The 20340-nt window shown below is 36.9% G+C and overlaps 1 protein-coding gene across 2 annotated transcripts in view; it reads right to left on the bottom strand.

The window, feature by feature from the left end:
- Positions 1–13845, bottom strand: part of LOC149216955 (phospholipase D delta-like) — a 212753-nt gene extending 198908 nt beyond the window's left edge. For both annotated transcript variants that reach the window (XR_016251158.1, XM_089392867.1), the window contains exons 1-3: positions 12136–13845; positions 6061–6177; positions 4239–4433 (exon numbers count right to left, since the gene is read on the bottom strand). Coding sequence is in view for 1 of the 2 variants with exons in the window: in XM_089392867.1 (XP_089248993.1) it covers positions 4239–4433; positions 6061–6177; positions 12136–13086 (1263 nt within the window). In the remaining variant the exon portion in view is untranslated. The remainder of the gene's footprint in view (positions 1–4238; positions 4434–6060; positions 6178–12135) is intronic.
- Positions 13846–20340: the final 6495 nt, after the last annotated feature.

Genomic DNA, 20340 nt, shown 5'->3' with positions numbered 1-20340 from the left:
TCCAACACTTCACCTTGGAATAGTCCTTCTGTGTGTTACCCTGTTTACCTTTGACTTTGCCTTTGCCCCCACCATTGCTTGTGGAAGCCTGCTTCTTCCCTTTGCTTTTCTTGCCTCCTGCCGACAGTGCTACATCCTCATCGTGCTCAACTGGTTTGGCTACCCCAAGCTGACCTTTCCTGATCTCTGTCTGAATGCAATCATTCCAAAACCTCTCCCATGTGGGAAGGGTCTCACGTGCACAAACCCCATCAACAAAGTTCATCCATGAACGGGGGAGGCCATTCACTGCAATTCGCACCAACTCAGTGGGTTGAATGGCCTCTCCAATTGCTGCCAACTCAGCTCTCACATTAGTAATCTTTGTGAGATATCCAGCTGCACTCTCATTACCCATCTTAATGTTCTTCAGCTTCTCCTTCAGGACCATTTTCCGGTTCTCATTGGTACTCTGGTAGAGATTGGACAATGTTGTCCACATCTCATGGGCATTGCTCTTTCCTCTCACATGAGGAATGCAATGGTCTTTGACTCCGTCTAGAATCAGCCTCTTACCCTTGTTGTTCTTTTTATTATACTCAGCCAACTGAGTAGCATCAGTAGGCACAACAACAGGGTTCTGTGTGGTATGCACCATGATATCTCAGACTTCTGCCTCCTCAAAGATACTCTGCATTCTCTCCTTCCAAACGCTGTAATTTGTATGCCCATCCAACCTATCCTCCACCCTCAATCCCAATGACATCCTGCTGTCCTAAAACTGAAAAAATAGCACTGTTGTAGTAAAGATAAAACTGTTGTTTGTGAAAAATCAGCTTGCTGGAATTTTCTGAGTGAAAAATCAGCAGGCTGTAATTTTCTTCCTTGTTGTCCCAAACTGCACTTTAGCACTCAAGCTCTGATACCATGTAAAAATTTCTGTTTTCCCACCCCGGTTTTCAGTTTCACCTTATTTCTCCCATATAGTTAAATGCCCTTTCCCATATCCATACATTTAACAACTGAAAAAATAAATTTTTGTTGAAAACACAAATTCTGGAAATTTTACAGAATGCTGGAAAATGCAAAAATAAAAATCAGCAGGTACAAACAATCATTTAACACATTTGAACACAGTGATTTTTGGTCAATGTGACCCTGGAAAAACCCCCTACAACTCTTGGGGAAAACCAGTTCGAGAGCTCTTCTTTATTTCTGAAAATGCCTTTTTACAGTGAGAAATATTCAGCAAAAAATCAGCAAGCAAATTTACAACTTATCTCTTTTCCCGTGCCTCACAGCAAACTGGAAATTACAACAAACAGGACAGCAATAAATGTTGTACGACCTCCTCGATTTTCGTGCCCACTTTCAGCATTAAATGCTGTTGTACGACCTACAATAAATGTGTTGTATGGATTGCAATAAATGCACTGTATGGACTGCAATAAATGCGTTGTATGGACCTCGATTTGCGTGCAGAAAAAACAGCAAACTACTCGATTTTTGTGCAAACGACTGTACGAATTTTTAGAAAATCGTGCCAAAATCTATCTTTCACTGTGTGCTGAATCCGCTGTACAAATTTGCTAAATTGTTGCCTTGGAATGTGTGCCAAGCTGCTGTCTCTTTCTCCTCCCTGTTCAGAAATATCTCTTGCTCTCTTGCTCTCTCTCTCTCACTCAATCTGCTCATGAAAGAATGAAATGACCTTTTCCTCCTTTTCCTCTTTTAATCTAACCCTAAGTGACTTGCTCATGAAAGAATGAAATGACCTTTTCCTCCTTTAATCTAACCCTAAGTGACTTTTGGGTGATCCCTAAATCCAATGGCTAAAATAGATTGAGATCTATGGCTGAGATTAAATGCTCATTTAAATCTCACTTTCTATTTTTTAATTCACCCCACTTTAATAAAGACTCACTTAGTCTTTTATTTCCAAAGTCACTTTTCCTTTACAATTTTACATTGACTTTAATAAAATCACTTTAAAATTAGGCTTTAGTAACTTTATCACTTAAAGTCACTTTTAAATTAGATTTAACTTTATAAAAATTATAAAGTCACTTTAGAAGAAAAATTAAATTCTTTTGGACACTTTTCCATAGGCCAAAGATCAAAGCCTTAGGGAACAACCTGTCCTCCGGTACCAAACTTCAACACATTCTCACCCATATTTTGATTAATACCCATTAATACTTTAATTTTCCTAAGTTTAGACTTAGTAACCCCATTGAAAATATTAATTATTTTAATAAAATACAATCCGGGTGGACTTTCACCAAACGGTTTCTAGGTTCTTTAAAACTCATGTGCCTTAGCTTCTCCACCAATTTTCATGGCTAGAGCACATATGATGCTACCAAAAACTAACACTCCCTCTTAGCGAGGAATGTGCTCTAGCAACAATGTCCAGCTGCATGTTTCTCTGTCTCTAAAGCATCTCCTTTCCGCACTGTTGCTGCCATCAACATTGTGCTACTATTGATACTGTAATGTTGCCCATGACAGTGCTAATGCCACTGCCATTGTTTTAAAAAATGGTCGAGTCGACTCCGACTCGGCCAAGTCAGACTGAGCCAATGCCTGGCCGGGTCGGCTTGGTGGCCGAAACAGAACAGCTGGTTGGGTTGTTACCAAGCCAGTCATTGACTCAGTCGACTCGGTAACAGCTTGGCCGACTCGATAATGACTCGGCCAACGCAATAACAACTCAGCCGGCTCGGCTCTTTGACAAAAATCTTGAAGCACATTTGTCAAAAGTTGTTCCACCTCCTACATATCAATGGTTGGGTTGTTGTTTATTGCATATTTATAGCCCTAAAGTAATCTATCACTGTGAGAAAGTTTTGAAAATTACAAGGCCGAAGTATGGTTATCCTAGTGGCATGAATTAGAAAACTGAAACAATGCATTGAGCCATACAATGTTTTTAAAAAGGCAAATGTTTTGGCAATGGACTAATAAATACATATTTACCTCTGATTGTTCTGGAGCTTGACCAGAATTAAATCAAGGGTTTTGAGACTTCATTAGGGGCAGAGAATTGATATTATTGTTGTTGTAGTCTAGCGATCGTCCTTAGGCTGAGGCAGAAAAGAATCCTAGCATTGGTGGCTAAGTATGAACTTTGTATTGAACAGTGCACTGGGTGTCATTTTGATATAATGGATATATTCATGAGCCTACTTTGATCATATGTTGTCTTCTCTCTGTATTCTAAAGCTTTGTGTTTGGAAACATGAATGAAAATCTTTAAAATTATGTTTTTATAAAAAAAAAATATATTTAATGTATTTTTTACAACGACCGAGTCATTGAAATCAAACGAGTCGAGTCGATACCGAGTCGGAGTCAGAGTTCAGATGGTTATATATAAACCACTCTTTTTTATTTTATTTTTACATGTGATCATTTTCATTCTTTCATTCTTTATGCAAGTGATTAGCACATGGGCACATTTACCTATCATGTACTTTTTTGTTCCTGGTTGCTATGGTTGTGATCTCTCTCTGGTGCACTAATGGTTGAGCTCCAGCACACTTGTTATGGATTTAATGCTGCGCTGCTCTAGTTCTGATTCTGAAGAACTAGGGTTCTTACCCCAAGAGAGGTTTTGGACCCATACAACTAGCCCTAATTGACTAGGACGGCCTTAGACAAACCTAACAATAACAATAACATAAGTTTGATTGTGGCCGGAAGTGAAGCTTACACCGTTCTCAACAGCACAGACAACAGAGAATAGAAGGGTGGTGACATGCACCAAATATTATGCATGGAAGACCAATTTCCCGGGCTCAGATGAAGGAAGACTCGAATACATAAATAGCAATCATAGATGACTCTTCAAAGATGGAGCAGCATAATGATAATTCAGCAAGTTGGACAGTCTCCGTCAGTGGACAAACAAGCATATGGACAGCCTTCCATGCCATACAATAGCTGATAGCAACAGCTTCCATTTACTCTGAAATTTGAAAGGACCCAGCAAGTTCCTTACCCATGGGCGTACTTTCAGCTCAAATACAGATTGCTACAACATGTGTATACAAACCACCATAGATAATATTGGATTACAGTTGATCCAATGATGAAACATCTCTACCAAATATTTGTTATGTCAAATTGCATACCCGGTATAAAAAGCTTTTAATATGTTTTAGTCAATCATTGGCAGTAAAGTTATATTTCAATTTCCAAACATGTTTGTGGCAAGTACAGAACAATAACATACTAAAATAAAAGGGAACACATACTGTAAAAGTAGGATTATGATAATCTTCTTTGTAGACAGTCTCAAAATCCTTGAACAAACGATGCTCGGGAGTATCATAACGACCATCACAAAGATCAAGCCCCCCAATAAATGCAGTTATTTTTCTGTTGTTTCCATGAGCTTGTGAGTCCACTATCACATTTTTCTGATGATGAGTATGGATGATAGGCACAACCTGCGAACAGCAATGCCACATTGAAAACAATGTAAGTAAAAGTTAGAACAAGAAAAAGAAGATATGCTCAAGCCTCAGACAAAATCGACATAAAACATGTACAGGTTTGTTCACATACACCCTCCACTACATGCCCTTTACTCAGAATCTATTTGCATCTTGTTAATGTGGATATCAATCAGCATAACAGCCTCAAAAATTATTGCACCTTGAGTGGAACTGATATTTCTTAGCAACTTACACGGACCGACCTATACCATTAACAATTAATCTCATTAAAAGTTATAAATCGTGTGCGTTGGAAGAACTCAAACAAGATTTTCAAAGAATCTTTGTTTTTAAACAACATGAAACAATAAAGATCTGAATTCACAAGGGCATTAAATTCTTGTTACGATATATTTCCTAAAAGGAATTTACATTACACTAACGTGTTTGAAATGATAAAATAATATGTCACATTTGCAAATCCTTTACTAGGGGAAACTCTAAAATTCCATGTTTTGATCTCTGATGAGGGAGAATCTGGTGAGTAATCAAAGTAATCATGACAGGTATGATTTACTGAAGAAATAACAAGACTTCCACCCAAAGTGATATTCAGGAACAGAATTGTGGTAGGGAATGTTTTCCCACGGAACAGTATCTAAAATTATTAGAAATGCCAGATGAGAACTCGTCCTAATTCATGCCAATATACAAGCTGACAGATGATCAGTACTGCTAGAGATAAAATTCATTGGATGATTTGTTGCTAACTTAGATATGGACAGATCAGGTTCAGACAGGTTTTGGAAAATAATGGAGTCCTATTCAATAGTAAAGCCCAATTATATCTCCTTTGTTGAGAATAGTGGCCTACTACAAATATTACAATTATGTGTAGATCTAGAAAGGAAAATTTGCTGGAATGCCATCTACTACATTAAGCTAATATCGAAGGCTATAGGTTGCTGGGCTTTTGTTATACTACAGTTTTCTTTACTGAGTAAAAAGGAAAAGCAGATAAATAATCGGTCCAATATATTTGAGTGATCACTATTCAAGCAAGCATGCTTCCACTTGAACTACTCAAAAACTCAAATCCTTAACTTGGATCTCTTTCTAAGGCTTTTTGGAACTAAATATCAAATTGGAGAGTGATGTTATCCCAGTTGTTTAAATCATACAACTAAATATCAAATTGGAGATTGATGTTATCTCAGCTGTTTTTCTATTTGTATCTCAATACATAATTTCATAGGAATTTGCCTATTCAATCATATAGTATTTTAACTGTTTCCTTCTGTGAACAGTTCAAACTCCAAATTATCACAGCTAAATAAGGTCAATCGTCATGAGAAATATATAATTGTAGCTCTTTCAAGAAAAACTAGAATGATGCAACAGTCTTCTTCGTTAAGTTTTTGAACTATGAAATCATCCTGTTTTGTTTTTCTTCTGAATAATGTCAAAGAAAGCCAATAAAATGATAGCAAGAAAAATATGGCAACCAACACAATCTCAATCTGTTCTTGGCAAACCACATACTACCATATTCTATTGTCAGTAGCAAATTCACGATAATGTCCTAATCCCAAAAACATAAAATTTCAGAAAGCAGAATGAATAATTCTGGGAAACTTACCATTTGTTTGACGCAACTCAATTCAGTACTTGCATAACGCGGAGCTAGCACACATTGAACCGATGAGTGCTTGAAGAATTTTTTTGTTTCCTCATCATGTGTTTGCATAACTCCTTCCTGTTCTTACACAATTATAGAGAGAACTTAGCTATTCCAGTATTTCCATATATTCATAGTATTGCATTCTCTTACAGGAAATGTCTTCATGTAAATTAAATGGGCATGAAATAGTGCAAATTCACTAGCATGTTACCAACTAGAAACACCTCAGTTTATAAAATTTAGCCCATGACACAATATCCATGCACAAAAACAATCAAAGAAACATCACCCACAGAGAGTTTCCTTCCCAATTTTAATATCCGTATGTCAAATTTGAGTTCATAACCTCTATAAAAAATCACCTCTATAAAAAATCATAACGTGTCTATGAAAAATCCAAGTCAATGCCCTCCTTCATAATTGTTGATAAAATTCACGAAATAAATAAAAACGTCCACCTCAATTTTCGATTTCAAAAAGGCTCTAATGCCAACCACATATTAGGTAAGATAAGTGAAGCTACTAGAGAGTAATATCACTCAGAATAACCAGCAATAAAAGAGGAGAAAGTAAACTACTGCGTGCTTTCTTACATAATTGTCTAATGAAAGAAATTTCGTACCATCTTTAATTGACTAAAAGCAGATAGGTCTAAGAATTACATGTCGAGAAAGTTGAATGGTAAAGATGATGAACTAAAGATTTGAAGAACTTGAGAGTGATCAAATATGAACAAACATGGATCTCCTTGATCCGCACATGGATATGACCCTTTGATTGCAGAACTTGAGAGTGATCAAATATGAACAAACATGGATCTCCTTGATCCGCATGGATATGACCCTTTGATTGCAGTGCATTTTGGATATTTTTGAAGAACTTTGATGGAAAGATGCAAGTCCCCTGGAGAACATTGAAAAAAGTGGTGTCAGCTTTTGGGGTTACTCCAAAAGTGTTTTCACATAGCTAGGAGAGCACCAGGTCTCCAAGTCCCTTGGTGATCCTTGAGGGAGATATGAATGACTCACTTTGAGTGGATGCTTGACCTTGAGTAGAAAACTAGCATGGTACATTTACCTAGGAGCTCATTCTCTATTCTCTATGTGGCATGATGTCTAATTCATTGGGTGCACATAATGGGGGAAGTCAGTTGTTAGACAAGAGAGGTGTCCACATGAGAGGTATGAGCACTAAACACTTGGAGAAGGGTACATGGCCCTACGAACATGGGACCACGTGGCATACACCTAAGAGGTTGGATAGTTGACTTTATGATGCTCAAGTTGAAGAGGCTACTTTATGGAAATCAGTTGTGGATCTGGCCATGGTACATTTACCTAGGAGCTCATTCTCTATTCTCTATGTGGCATGATGTCTAATTCATTGGGTGCACATAATGGGGGAAGTCAGTTGTTAGACAAGAGAGGTGTCCACATGAGAGGTATGAGCACTAAACACTTGGAGAAGGGTACATGGCCCTACGAACATGGGACCACGTGGCATACACCTAAGAGGTTGGATAGTTGACTTTATGATGCTCAAGTTGAAGAGGCTACTTTATGGAAATCAGTTGTGGATCTGGCCACATAAGTTGAGGAGAGGCATTGGAACAAGTAACTTCCTTGGCACACATGTTAAGGAGCATTAGGAACAAGAGGACATGTGGCACACAACAAGAGGGGCACCTTGGATGAGGACACTTGGAGAACTAACCATGACATAAGAGGGAGCATTGGGCTAACAACTAGTTGGGTAGCACACCATCTTTTTGGTAGAGTTTATTTTCTTGTACTGCCTTATGTATTTGATTGGACGGAAGTGAAATATACATTATTGTAATTTATATCTAGTTCACAAGAGAAAGATCCAAGGAATCCCAAGGTTGAAGTGAAATTTCTAAATTTGCATTGAGCAAGGATTCTCAGAATTTCCACATGCCAGTGGCATTGATTTGACTAAGATTGCCTTCTTGCTGATTTGAGAGCCAGATATTTCAATGGCTGAACCTAGGAGAGATTATTCGGTAGTAAAAGTTGAAATCACAGTGTGCTTGAGATGAGCACTTGCACACCATAAAGGACTGGATGGGTTGATACCCTAGTTACTCCTGTGATGAGAGTGCGTCTTCACCTGTGATAGGTAGAAGATCTACTTCAATGATCATTGGTATATGATTTATTTTCAGCAAGTGTGATACATAGAAGGATCTGTGATAAGTAGTTGATTTATTCCAATGGATGCTAATTTTTGGAGTGGATTGATGCATGTGATATGCATGCTTAAACATTTGATTGTTTTGTTGATTTTCAAAGCTCAAGGGGAGCTGATCCATTATGTGATAGATTGACAATTATTGGCTGATCTATTTTGGCTGAGTTGTGACTCAAGGTTTTACAAGAACAGCAACCTTGTTCAATTTCAATGATTGCTATAGACCAAATGGAGCTTCCAGCATTATTCCTTGAGGATAGTTGTACATATTGTACATTGTACTTGTAGAGAGATTGAGCATAGATGTGATAGCTAGTGTGATGTGATTCTATCGTATATTGTAACTGTTGTTTGAGGGTTGATCTTTCATGTTATACTCTTGTACTCTTGTCTTAGAGTGCTAGGGTTTGAAGAAAACCCTAAGAAGATCACTAGTGTTTGGATTTACCCTAGTAGAGCAAAGAATCATTTGGCATTAAAGAAGGTTATGGAAGACAAACTTGGCAATAGGTTCAAAAACTGTGGTGGTGGAATCAATGATTGATTCCAAGCCTGCAACTGACAGGAGTAATGGCAACTGCTATTGACAAGGTTGTTGGATTCTCAAGGGAAGAGGTAGTTGACCTTGATGTCACTCTTGTCCCAGAATTCTATCAAAAAGAGAGAGGTGACCTTGTTAAGAATATTGCTCAAATGCTAGAGGTTTTGAGGTGCATGAGAGGGATTTCGATGTTCACAATTTGATGATAATCCTTTATATCTTGGTATTCAAGATCAGTGAGTTGAGATGTATACATGTTATTATTTTGTGTTTTTGATAGATCTAATCCACCTGCCTTGGTCTTGTTTGGAGATGTGAATGTCTTTGCAATATGTCTTAAATGACTCTCAATATTGTGCCAAACGAATTTGGTCTGTGATGTTGACTATAAGGACACTAGAGTTTTGATAGATTATTGTTGATGTTTTCCTAAAGTGATTTTAAAGTTCAGCAAGAAGTAGTCATCCTGGGTTATGTTCCTTCAATTTCACAAAAGGTCATTGTTGTTTTCAAATCCCTAGCAATGATTGCTTGGATGATGAGGTGTGCTGGTGGGAGTGACTCTCATGGATGCTTGCAAAGTACATAGGATATCGATGTCACAATGGAGGAGTATTCTTCCAGCTTTATGGAAGCACAAGATTTACAAGTTTCATAATCAAAGGGAGTTAATTAGTGTTATAGAAAACACTTTACTCATAAAAGGGGAGTGCTAACTTTTGAGGTTACTCCAAAAGTGTTAGATAAGAGAGCACAAAGTCTCCTAATTCCTTAGTGATGCATGATGGATATATAAATGGCTCAATTTGAGTGGATGATTCACCTTGGATAGAGTGTTGCCATAGTGCACTTACCTAGAAGGATGTTCTCCTATGTGGCATGATGACTAGCCCATTAGATGTAAATGATGGGGGACTCAATTGCTTGATTAGGTGAGGCACCTACTTAGGAGGATGAGCACTAGGCACTTAGCCCTAAGAGCGTGGGACCGTGTGACATACACTTGGAGGTTGGATACTTGACTCGTGTGACATACACTTGGAGGTTGGATACTTGACTTGAGGACGCTTAGATCAAGAAGCATAACTTCATGGAGGTTGGTTGTTGTCTCAAACACATATGTTGGAAAGAACCATGTAAGAGAGCATTGGGTTAATAGCTTGTTGGATAGTGCGCCAACTTGGATGAGTGTTAGGCCCAATGGGGCATCATGCTTAAAGAATGCACCATCTTTAGGTTAGATAAAACCCTAGTGTGACATTTGTCATCCTCGTATTGTAGAGCACTCCATGTGTGGTTGCTTCGTTGGCTTAGGCCTAGGGTTACTTGTATGTACCTAGTCCATGTTTTATGTTGGCCTCTCTCACCTATTCTATATAAAGGGAGGAGAAAGCCTTTGTCATTAACTCAATATCGATGTACCCATTCTTTTATCTTTGTAATTGTCTTTAAGAAGTCTTACGAGAAAGACCTAGAGTTTTTTATGTAAACCCTAGAGAAGCGATGAAGACGAATGTCAGTGCCATGCATGAGCTTGTGTCTTAACACTTGTGTGATGCAAGCAAAGATGACCTACGATTTGTGTGATATAAACTAGTTAGAACATGGAGTGCTAAAGGACTAGAGAAGCCTTGGAGCTTGGTGTGATCCTTAGCTTGAAAAAGACTTGGAGCTTGTGTTAATGATAAATCATAACAAAATTTCCTAATTACGTATATCCAAGACATAAAACAAGAAATGCATGATGAAAACGCCAAAATGTTAAGAGTCAAGGAAATAAAAGAATATCTTGTGGAATGGCCCAAGAAACTTCTTAAAGTGGCAACATGGGAATTTACTAGTTTTATGTAAGTAGCTGGCCTCATCAAAGTCAACGAATTCTCCATGGGGAAGAAATGTTACAACCCAAATTCCTATGTTGAAAAAGAATCCAATGATTAATAAACAAGTAGCTGGAGTTGTATTTATAATTAATGAGGTTTTTGCTATAAGATAAAGAAGTTTTACGCATTGGATAATCCAGCACTCCCTGTGTGTTTCACGACATGTGCTTAACCGCCTCTTGGGTATCCATTAACTCTTGCGATCCATCAGTTTACTAACACTTGCAGGTTTTGGTGTAACGGCAATCGTGATTCCAACAAATGGCCAAAGGTCTCGAGTTTGAAACAGCCCGGCTCGCACTAGGGGGAGATTGTTGGGCATTGGATAATCCAGCGCTCCTTGTGTATTTCATGACATGTGCTTAACTGTTTCTCGAGGATATGTTAACTCTAGCGATGGATCCGTTTACTAACACCTACGGATTTTGGTGTAACGGCAATTGTGATTCCAACAAGAAGTCAAACAAATCTTAGAAGACACCTCTCACTTGTACTCTACCTTCCATGCCAGCAGGGCCAGCATTCTTTGTGACAATATAAATCAATGGGACTCCATAGGTGGTGTTTGTTTCTATAGTTGCACATCTAGAAAGTACAAGCGTATACAGGGATGAAAAAATATTGTATACAGCTTCCATTGGCATCGTTGCCTCTCACTCTCTTTCTCTTTTGGTCGACTCAAACGTTTATTGCACTACACTTGAGACTTTGGGATTTATAAGGAGAACAACCTCCTATATGGCTGTTGCACTATACTTGTGATGACATTTTTGAGCTACTATTGTGCATTCATGGCATAATTTAAATTTGATAAGGGAGCAAGTCCTATTCAGCTGCAAACACTTGCATTTTTTACACGACAGTTGGCATCATTGCCTCTCACTCTCATTCTCTTTTGGTCGACTCAAACGTTTATTGCGCTACACTTGAGACTTTGGGATTTATAAGGAGAACAACCTCCTATATGGCTGTTGCACTATACTTGTGATGACATTTTTGAGCTACTATTGTGCATTCATGGCATAATTTAAATTTGATAAGGGAGCAAGTCCTATTCTGCTGCAAACACTTGCATTTTTTACACGACGGCATGTGGTCTCAAATCCATATTAACGAAATGATGACGCTAACAACACTTTTTTCATTTTAATTGTTAGATGAGAACTAGCTAATGTCAGACTGAAAATGTTTCATTGCACACAAACAGTCATGTTTGTCAACATGCCTTTAGTATCATGATGAGCATTAATTTTTCAGTTCCCGGCCCTCATCCAAAAGAACGAAGGAAAGAACATGAGAAATAAAAATTGATTGGTTCATGGTTAGGGCGGCAACTACTGAATCAACGCTTTCAAGAAAGAATACAGAGAAATATCATGGAGAGAATATCAAGTATACCGTTTTCAGAAGCATATTGTGGTGTGAAGTTTTGTCATCCCAGAGTAATAGAAGAACACGGACACCTTGTCGAGATTTAAATTTTAAAAGGTTCCCCAAGTTCAGATCTCCTCCTTCTGGAAATGGCCTTGTGGATTCCCTCACAAGCTTTACTTTATGATATATGGACCATCCAGTAATGTAGACCAAATGACGGGCTTCAAGTATAGCATGGCAGATATCTTCCCAGCATTTTCCATGTTCAAACACCTTTCCGCCATCCAATGGAATTTTAGGAAGTAAGCCATCAACGACATGAGCATCCTGATAAACAGAAACCATCCCACCTTTACGCAGAGGAAAATAAGTATTGGGAACCCCACCACCATCTTTGCACAGGGCTTCAGCTTCTGCTTCTGCTGGGCGGAACTGAATTGACAACCTCAAAGCATAATGGGGCATACGAGGCTTACCACTGGAATTATGCACCTGAAACCAGTCGTCGATCTTGTCACCAATCAAAACCTTCTGGACAGGGATCACCACAGTTCCTATTTGAGTAGCTCGAAAAACATGATTGTCCATGACAGCGAACTCCACATTCGATGCAAAATGAGCCAGGTCAACATGGAAATGCTCATCCCAGTGAGGATCTTGGCTGTTCCTTATGATACGGGTTTGCGCAACAGTTGCCCCTGCAACACGGATCGAAACATAAGGATGACTGGCCATAATCTTATGATGATGGTGGTGGTTCCTCTCTCTCCTCGGGTTTCTCTTTGTACATGTCTTAAGCAATGAGATGCATTGCCTTAGATTCTCCGATACCATATCCATGTTGGGCAGTTCCGTTGCCTCATAAATCCAGACTTCCAAACTACCGTGCAGAAGAAGAGGTTTCTGTGATGGGCTTTTATTTAAGGGTACATCATCCATCTTCTCAGATCCTTTCAATCGCCCAGACCAAACCATTTCAATTGAATCAGAACACCGAAATCCAAAGGAAACAGAAACCTTAAACCAATCCCAGAACTGCAAATGCTCAATGATGCCAGATTCCTCCTGTTATGTCCTCGAATTCACCCAGAACCATACGTTTCAGCAAAAACTCAAAAAACTGCCACCCAATAGCGAAAAATAGATTGAAACCAATCCCAGAGTTACAAATGATCAATAATGGCAGATTACTCCCTGTACGTATGTACTAAATATTTCGTATTGAAATCACAACCTTGATCCATAATGCCCAGCTGAAATTTCAAAAGGGCATTTCAGCACTCTGCAATAGGTTTGGATTCTGTAGCTTTCTCTTTCTTCCCACCAACATAGAAAAACTACGAATTTCATTTCACTGTCTTGTGAAATATCGAATTTAAGTTTACTCTGACAACCCAGAATGCATCTCACTTCACTACCGAAATGCCAAATCTTATATTTATGTTTCCTCTTATCACCCAATAGCCAAGATCACTGACAAAGTAATGGATCTCACCACTTTTTCTATTACAACTATAGATCCTGGCATGACTCAGCATCATACCGATTGCAACTTAAGCCGAAATCTCCACGACCTTGCAGAGCCTTCCTGTCACAGTCGGATTTTACTCCCTGCGCCTGTGTTTTGTTGCGTCGATGTGAGGCTGTGTATTGAAGGCGACTGCTGAAAAGCCACTCCTATTTCCAACTCTGCGCGCGTGTTATATATGGCTACTATCTGGCTACTGCGCGCGTGTTATATCTGGCTATAGAAAGCGCAGGTCGCATTAACTTTTCCATTAACTTTTCTATAGCATTATGGAAATAGGAGCCGCCATTTCTTGAACGATCAGACTTTAGATATTGCTGCACTGCACGTCACGTGTTATTTAAAATCGAAATTGATATATTTTATTTTTTTAATTTAAAATTTTGAATTAGTGAAGTATTTCATAATTTATTTGTCATAAGGGTTGTGTGACAGGGTATATATTGTCTCTAAAGAGTAATGACCGCCCTAGTGGAAATTAAGAAATATATATTAAAAAAAATAAAGAAATTCAAAGTTAATAAAATTATAAAAAATGAAAAATAAGGTTCTGGTAGTTAATTTGTATTTAGATTATTTAACTTTATATTATGTAAAGTTTGGTAAGTAAGGGATGTTTTATATTCAAAAGTTAGAATTTTTTTTAGTGGTTTTCTAAGTGGTGAGGTGTTTATATTTAGATGTTAGAAAGAAAGAAAAGAAAATTATTTTAGCATCTATGAGGTTAAAGATAGTGTATGGGACAGATTGTTTTTTCATATGCTTGATGTATTCCGCTTTTTTTTGTGAAGCTTCACAATAAATGCTACAAGCTTATCCACAAACCCTCACTAAATAGATTATCCCAAGAGCTAGTTGTCAGCATATATGCATAACTTTCCATGTTGTCTTTGAAGGCCTCACATTCTAAAATGAAATGCTTTATGTTTCCACTTTTCCGAAAGAACAAAAAATGCATACTCTTTCCTCCCAAACTTCTTTTGGCCTTTTCCAGCCCATACTCTTTCCTCCCAAACTTCTTTTGGCCTTTTCCAGCCCATGTTTCACAACGGAGTTGATGAGAATTAGTCTTTAACTGAGCAATAAGAATTTTTTTGGCTCTCCAAGAGATATTAGCCTCCATGTATGCTTTTGGTTGATGACTATGAGTGGGATTAAACACTTCAATATAGTATTTTTTCTTTCTTTCTAACTTCTTATCCCAAATTCGCATGTGGAACTTATCCATAACAAAAGATTTTATTTCTTTGTTGTTTATGGGACACGTGTTCAAGCAAATACGCCATTTACTAAACCATTTGTTATTTTGTTGTATCCAAGTCTTTTTTTTTGTTTCACAATATGTCATTAGAGACAACCTTAGGCCATCTACCTCTTCTATTTGCTCAATTTTTTTTAAATACCTTATGACTCGCACCATAGTAATTGCTTCAATAGGAGCAGCCCCTATTTCACTTAACAAAATAGCATAAGGAACTACACTTTTAATCTTGAATTTGTTTGTAATCAAACGCTTCTGGATTTTCTTAATTTGTTTCCACTGCATGTCGAATGTACTACTAGCCCATAGTTCACAATCATAGAGAATCATTGGAATCACTAGAAGCCCAAAAAGAGTTTGAGTGGTTTTTCAGTCTCGTAACTCTGCGTCTCTACACCTATTTTGAAAAGCATAAAATGCTTTCCAACCCCTCAAAGTTATTTTCTTTCTACAACCATCCCAGCTTAGATTTTTGTTGAAGTCAATTCCGAGGTATCTGTAATCCGCAACTTCTTCCAGAATGTTGTCTTCAAAGTAGAACTTATGTTGGTTATGTTTTCTTTTTTTTTTTAGAAAACCACTACTTCCGTTTTGCTGATATTGACTTGCATCCCCACACTTCTACAAAAATGCTCAAGGGATGGTAAGTGCTCTTGCAAACCAAGAGTCGGTTTAGCAAACAGAATAAGGTCATTTGCATACAAAAGAAGCCTTATAACAAACTTGTCCAAATAGATACCATCACCCCCTTACGAATTTAACCACTCCTCAAGCTTGGCGATATATAAACCAACAAGGGTAGGAGATAGTGGGCAACCTTACTTGACCCTGATATCACTTCTAAAAATTTCAGAAATGCCTGTTGAAGTTCTAATTTTGACTTTCACCTCTTCATACAGTCTATGCACAGCGACTCTCAAATGTTTAGGAACCCCAAGTTCCTTCATTTTGCCAAAGCTTATCCCTAGGAACCGTGTCAAACGCTTTTTTGAAATCAACAAAGCAACAAAAGGCTTCTTCCTTTTTCTCCCAAACTTTTTCAATGATGTGCCTTAAAGTTATACAATGATCAACTGTGGAATGTTTAGGTCTAAAACTTCCTTTCCTTTTAGCACGCTTATCTCTTTCTTCTGCCCACTTGCTAATTTTTTATTTTCTAGCATGCTTCCAAATAGCTTTGCAAACAAAGGGTTTATCTTGATGGTCCTATAATTGGAGGGATTATTGACATCACCACTCTTGAAACGATGTATTTCCAGACTAGTTATCCAATCTGTGGGGAACCCCTGTTGTATGATGTTCTTGAAAAAAAAAATGTGAGGTGCAAGAATCTTTGAGCCCCACTTTAGATATTCTGCTTGGAGTTCAACGAAGTCTTTTGCTTTTCCAACACCCAACTTCTTGATACCCATCTCTACCTCTTGCACCATGAAGAGTTCAGTATTAGTGTTGACCAAGGTGGGAAGATCAACCTTGGGATCTTGCTCATGGAGTTGTCTTGCAAGTCAAACCATTTAGAAGTTGTAATACTATTTCCAGTTTGTATCTTACTCGGTCGGAGCTCCTTCCAAAATAATTTGGGATTATTTTTCACAAGGAAGATTAGTTCTTCCCTCCTTGAAACCATGAAATCGACCTTTTTCTTGCTTAATAACTGCTTGTAAGCTTTGAGCTTTATGTTATCCATGTTTGACTCTTTCCACATTCTCCTTGCTTTTTTGTATTCCTAATTATATTTAAAGTTTTGAGCTATATTTTTATTTAAAAATCATAATAATAATATTTGTGATAGTTGTAGTTATCAAAAACGATCTCAACTTTTTGTATTCCTAATTATATTTAAAGTTTTGAGCTATAATTTTATTTAAAAATCATAATAATAATATTTGTGATAGTTGTAGTTATCAAAAACGATCTCAACGTAATGGTTGATTCTTCTAGTATAAAAATAAAAACTATAATAAATAATTCAATCATTTTGTTTTAAAGAATATTTCACTATTTTGTTTTAAATAATATTTCACTATTTTAAATGTTTGAAAAACCTATAGCACTTTGAATTGATGATGAATAATTGTACTATCCACGTACACCTTATGAAAAACTATGTGGTTCAAATCCCTCCATAGGTTTGATAACAAAGAATAAAATGTAAATATTAAGGCAATTTGCTAATCATTTTTATTTTTGCTATATATTAAAATTTGATTTTGCATCATTTTAATAGGGAAAAAAATTAAAATTTTATTGTGGAGTGGGTAAATAATAATTGAATTAAAAATAATAATAAAAGGTAAAAAAAAATCATAAAGATAAAAAAATCCAATTAACTGAACAATTTTTTATATATAGTATAATTTGAATGGGTCTAATGGTTAAGAGCATGTGTTTCTTCCTATGAGGTCATAGGTTCAAAAACAGGGGGTAGAGTATGTATGTCTTCATTGACTTAACAGTGAAATCACTACGCGGAGGTGGGTCCCTTGTCCCATAAACAAGGGGTTTTATACACTAATGTGGTGTATGGCTTGGTCGTGACCTTAAAATTAGATAGTAATATATATATATATATATATATATATATATATATATATATATATATATATATATATATATACATACATTAGTGTATGGCTTGGTCGTGACCTTAAAATTAGATAGTAATATATATATATATATATATATATATATATATAAGTTATTCATTTTAATTTATTCATATAAATTTTTGAAATGTTTTTTTGCAAAATTCTTAATGAAGGCACAAATTAATAACAAATTAAAGACAAAATAGTTGCACATCTCATATTAAGAAATATATAAATTATTTCAAAATAATAAGAAAATATAAAATTTGATTTATAAATATAAAACTTTGGAGTATTTTGTGCAAAATATTTAGTTAAGGCATAAAGTAATAACAAATTAAAGGAAAGATAAGAATAGTAAATTTGTTTTTTATTTTTATTTTTTTAATAATAATGAGACTATTTGTTTTGATTTCAAAATTTGTGTCTGATTCACAGCTTTATATGGTAGGTTACAATTCAATTTTATAAATCATATACTTTAGGTATATCTACCATAACTTGTATTAAAATTATCCTCTATTGAAGGACACTAAAGTAACTTGTATCAAAATTATTCTCTTTTGAGGGGCACTAAAGTAACCTGTATCAAAATTATCCTCTATTGAGGGACACTAAAGCGACAAACAAAGTACAGGTCTTTTGAGTTGAAAACCTTTAAAAAGGGCTCCAAAATAAAGAAAACTCTGCAAAACATCCAACCTACTTGAAACTTAAGGAAGAAAGGATGGCCTTAATTGGCTATCCAACTTTAATTCACCAAACTTCACGATGTAACCTTCATTGTCACATTCATCTCCTTTATTTTTATCTCGTAAGACATGGAAATAGTTAATTGAGAGGATTTCTTTTGTGACCTTTCTGATGTGATTTAATAGATTTTCCAGTTTTTTATCCCTCCGAGAGGATCCTTTTACCATGTGATAAATAATTAGAAGGGAATCCCCTAGCATAGTAAGAGAATCAATATTATTTTATTTAGCTATAAGGAGGCCTTGCAGAAGACCATAGGCTTCTGCCTAATTATTTTTCATCTTTCCTAAACCCCATGAGTGCTTCAATATTTTAGTTCACCATAGAGTATGCCTCCCCCTCCTGCCACCCCTAGATTCCTTTTTGAGGCACCGTCAAAGCTAAGAACAAAGCTTGAGAGATGTGTTTTCCAATCCTTGAAAGCTTCCCAAGGGAGGCAAAGTTTCCATTTTTCTTGAGAGACATTTTGTAACAACCCTAGAGCCAAATTGATGGCCTTTGCAAGGGAGAGCTTTTAAAGCTAGGCAGCTTCCTAGGCATCCATAACTTGGGGAGAGGCTACTTTACAAGGGCTTTGAGCCTAAAATTCAAAGCACAAATGCAAATCTTTCATCGTTGTCGATTGGGCAAGCACTTGAGTATTGTTAAAAAAATGTTCCTTGCTAACCAAACTTTCCAACAAATGAACTTGGGCAAAGCTTCCCAACTTGTTTAAGAAATCGTTCTTGATTGAACCAACTTGAGTATTGCAATGTCCAGGAAGAAAAGATATCTTGGAGCTAGCATGGCCATATCAGTCTAAATGTCAATGTTGTGAGAGTTGTGATCCATACATTTTGTATATAGGGGCACTCCAAAAAAATGTGTTGGATAGATTCTTCACCGTTCTTGAATAAGTGGCATCGAGAGGGGCCTTGGATTCCCCTTTTCTAAAGATTTTATACAGTCAAAATCTTCTTATGCACCAGTAACCAACAAAAGGAATCAATCTTGGGAAGGTTGTTAGGAAGTCAATTTTTTTCCTAACAACAATATTTTGGAGGAGAACCATGTGGAAGAAGAAGAGAAGCATACCCATCCCAAACTGTATACACTGAATTATTCCAACCTCATTCATTAGGCACATCACAGTTCTAAGGGTCACATCCAACGAGAGCATTACAAAGTTTTTGGGCAATATAGAGCAAGTTGGGGGGTTGTGAACTGAAAGTTCTAGCCACACCACTTTCCTCTGTTGGTTTTTCCATGGCACTCAAGAATTTGGTTTGAGTCTATAGTCTCGAACACAAACACACTCAAATGCCATAACACTTCTAATTTACACAATGGAATAACTGTTAGAAATTGTAGCGAGAAAGGCTCAATTTGACCTATGCCTTAGTCAAATCGAGTAATTCGATTTTCCACATCAGCAAGATGACTTGGATTGCAGTTAGCTAGAGTGACATGGCCTTGTCACTAGTTAAGTCAGTAAATTCGAGTTATAGGCTTGGAGTAGAGTTGTGCATGTAGTGATTGTTAAAATTTAGCAATCTAGTTCAATTATTTTCAGTTGAACTCAAGTAACTGAGCTCAAGTCTTTAGTTGAGTCATTTAAAGTTCAGTTGAGTAGTAGAATTGTTGTTAACTTAGTGATCTCTCAATTAAATAAGTCAATCAACGAAAAATAGCCCAGACATTCTGGAATTCAAATTGTCTAGTTGGAGTGGAGGAAAAGGCACATTGTAATTATCAATTTTATATTAGTTGAGTGTACAGGCTTGGTAGTTAAGCAGGTGATCAAGTCCTTGGGATTTGCACAAGGAAGTAGGGAATTCCCCTATTAATTAGGAGATCAATTTCTCCTGAATTATGCAAGGGAATAAGAGGAAGTTGGAGCCTTGAATTGGCTAAGTGTTGGTCAAAGCATGACAGTCAACACGAGAATAGGTTTACAATGCAGGGTATGCTTCAGAGTTAAAGCAAGACATTGTAATAGTTTCTCATTCTCATCTAATTAATGAAAAGTAGTAGAGGGGTTTTTCCGAGTTGGTTTCCCCTATAAAATCATTGTGTTCTTGTGATTTTGATGGTTGTGTACCATTGCATGTGTTCCTAAA

The sequence above is a fragment of the Pinus tabuliformis genome, chromosome 1_1, assembly GCF_031772625.1.
Source record: "Pinus tabuliformis cultivar Carrire ecotype Pingquan chromosome 1_1, CPIR1, whole genome shotgun sequence".
Lineage (NCBI taxonomy): Eukaryota > Viridiplantae > Streptophyta > Pinopsida > Pinales > Pinaceae > Pinus > Pinus tabuliformis.
This window is presented reverse-complemented; position numbering and strand designations above follow the sequence as displayed.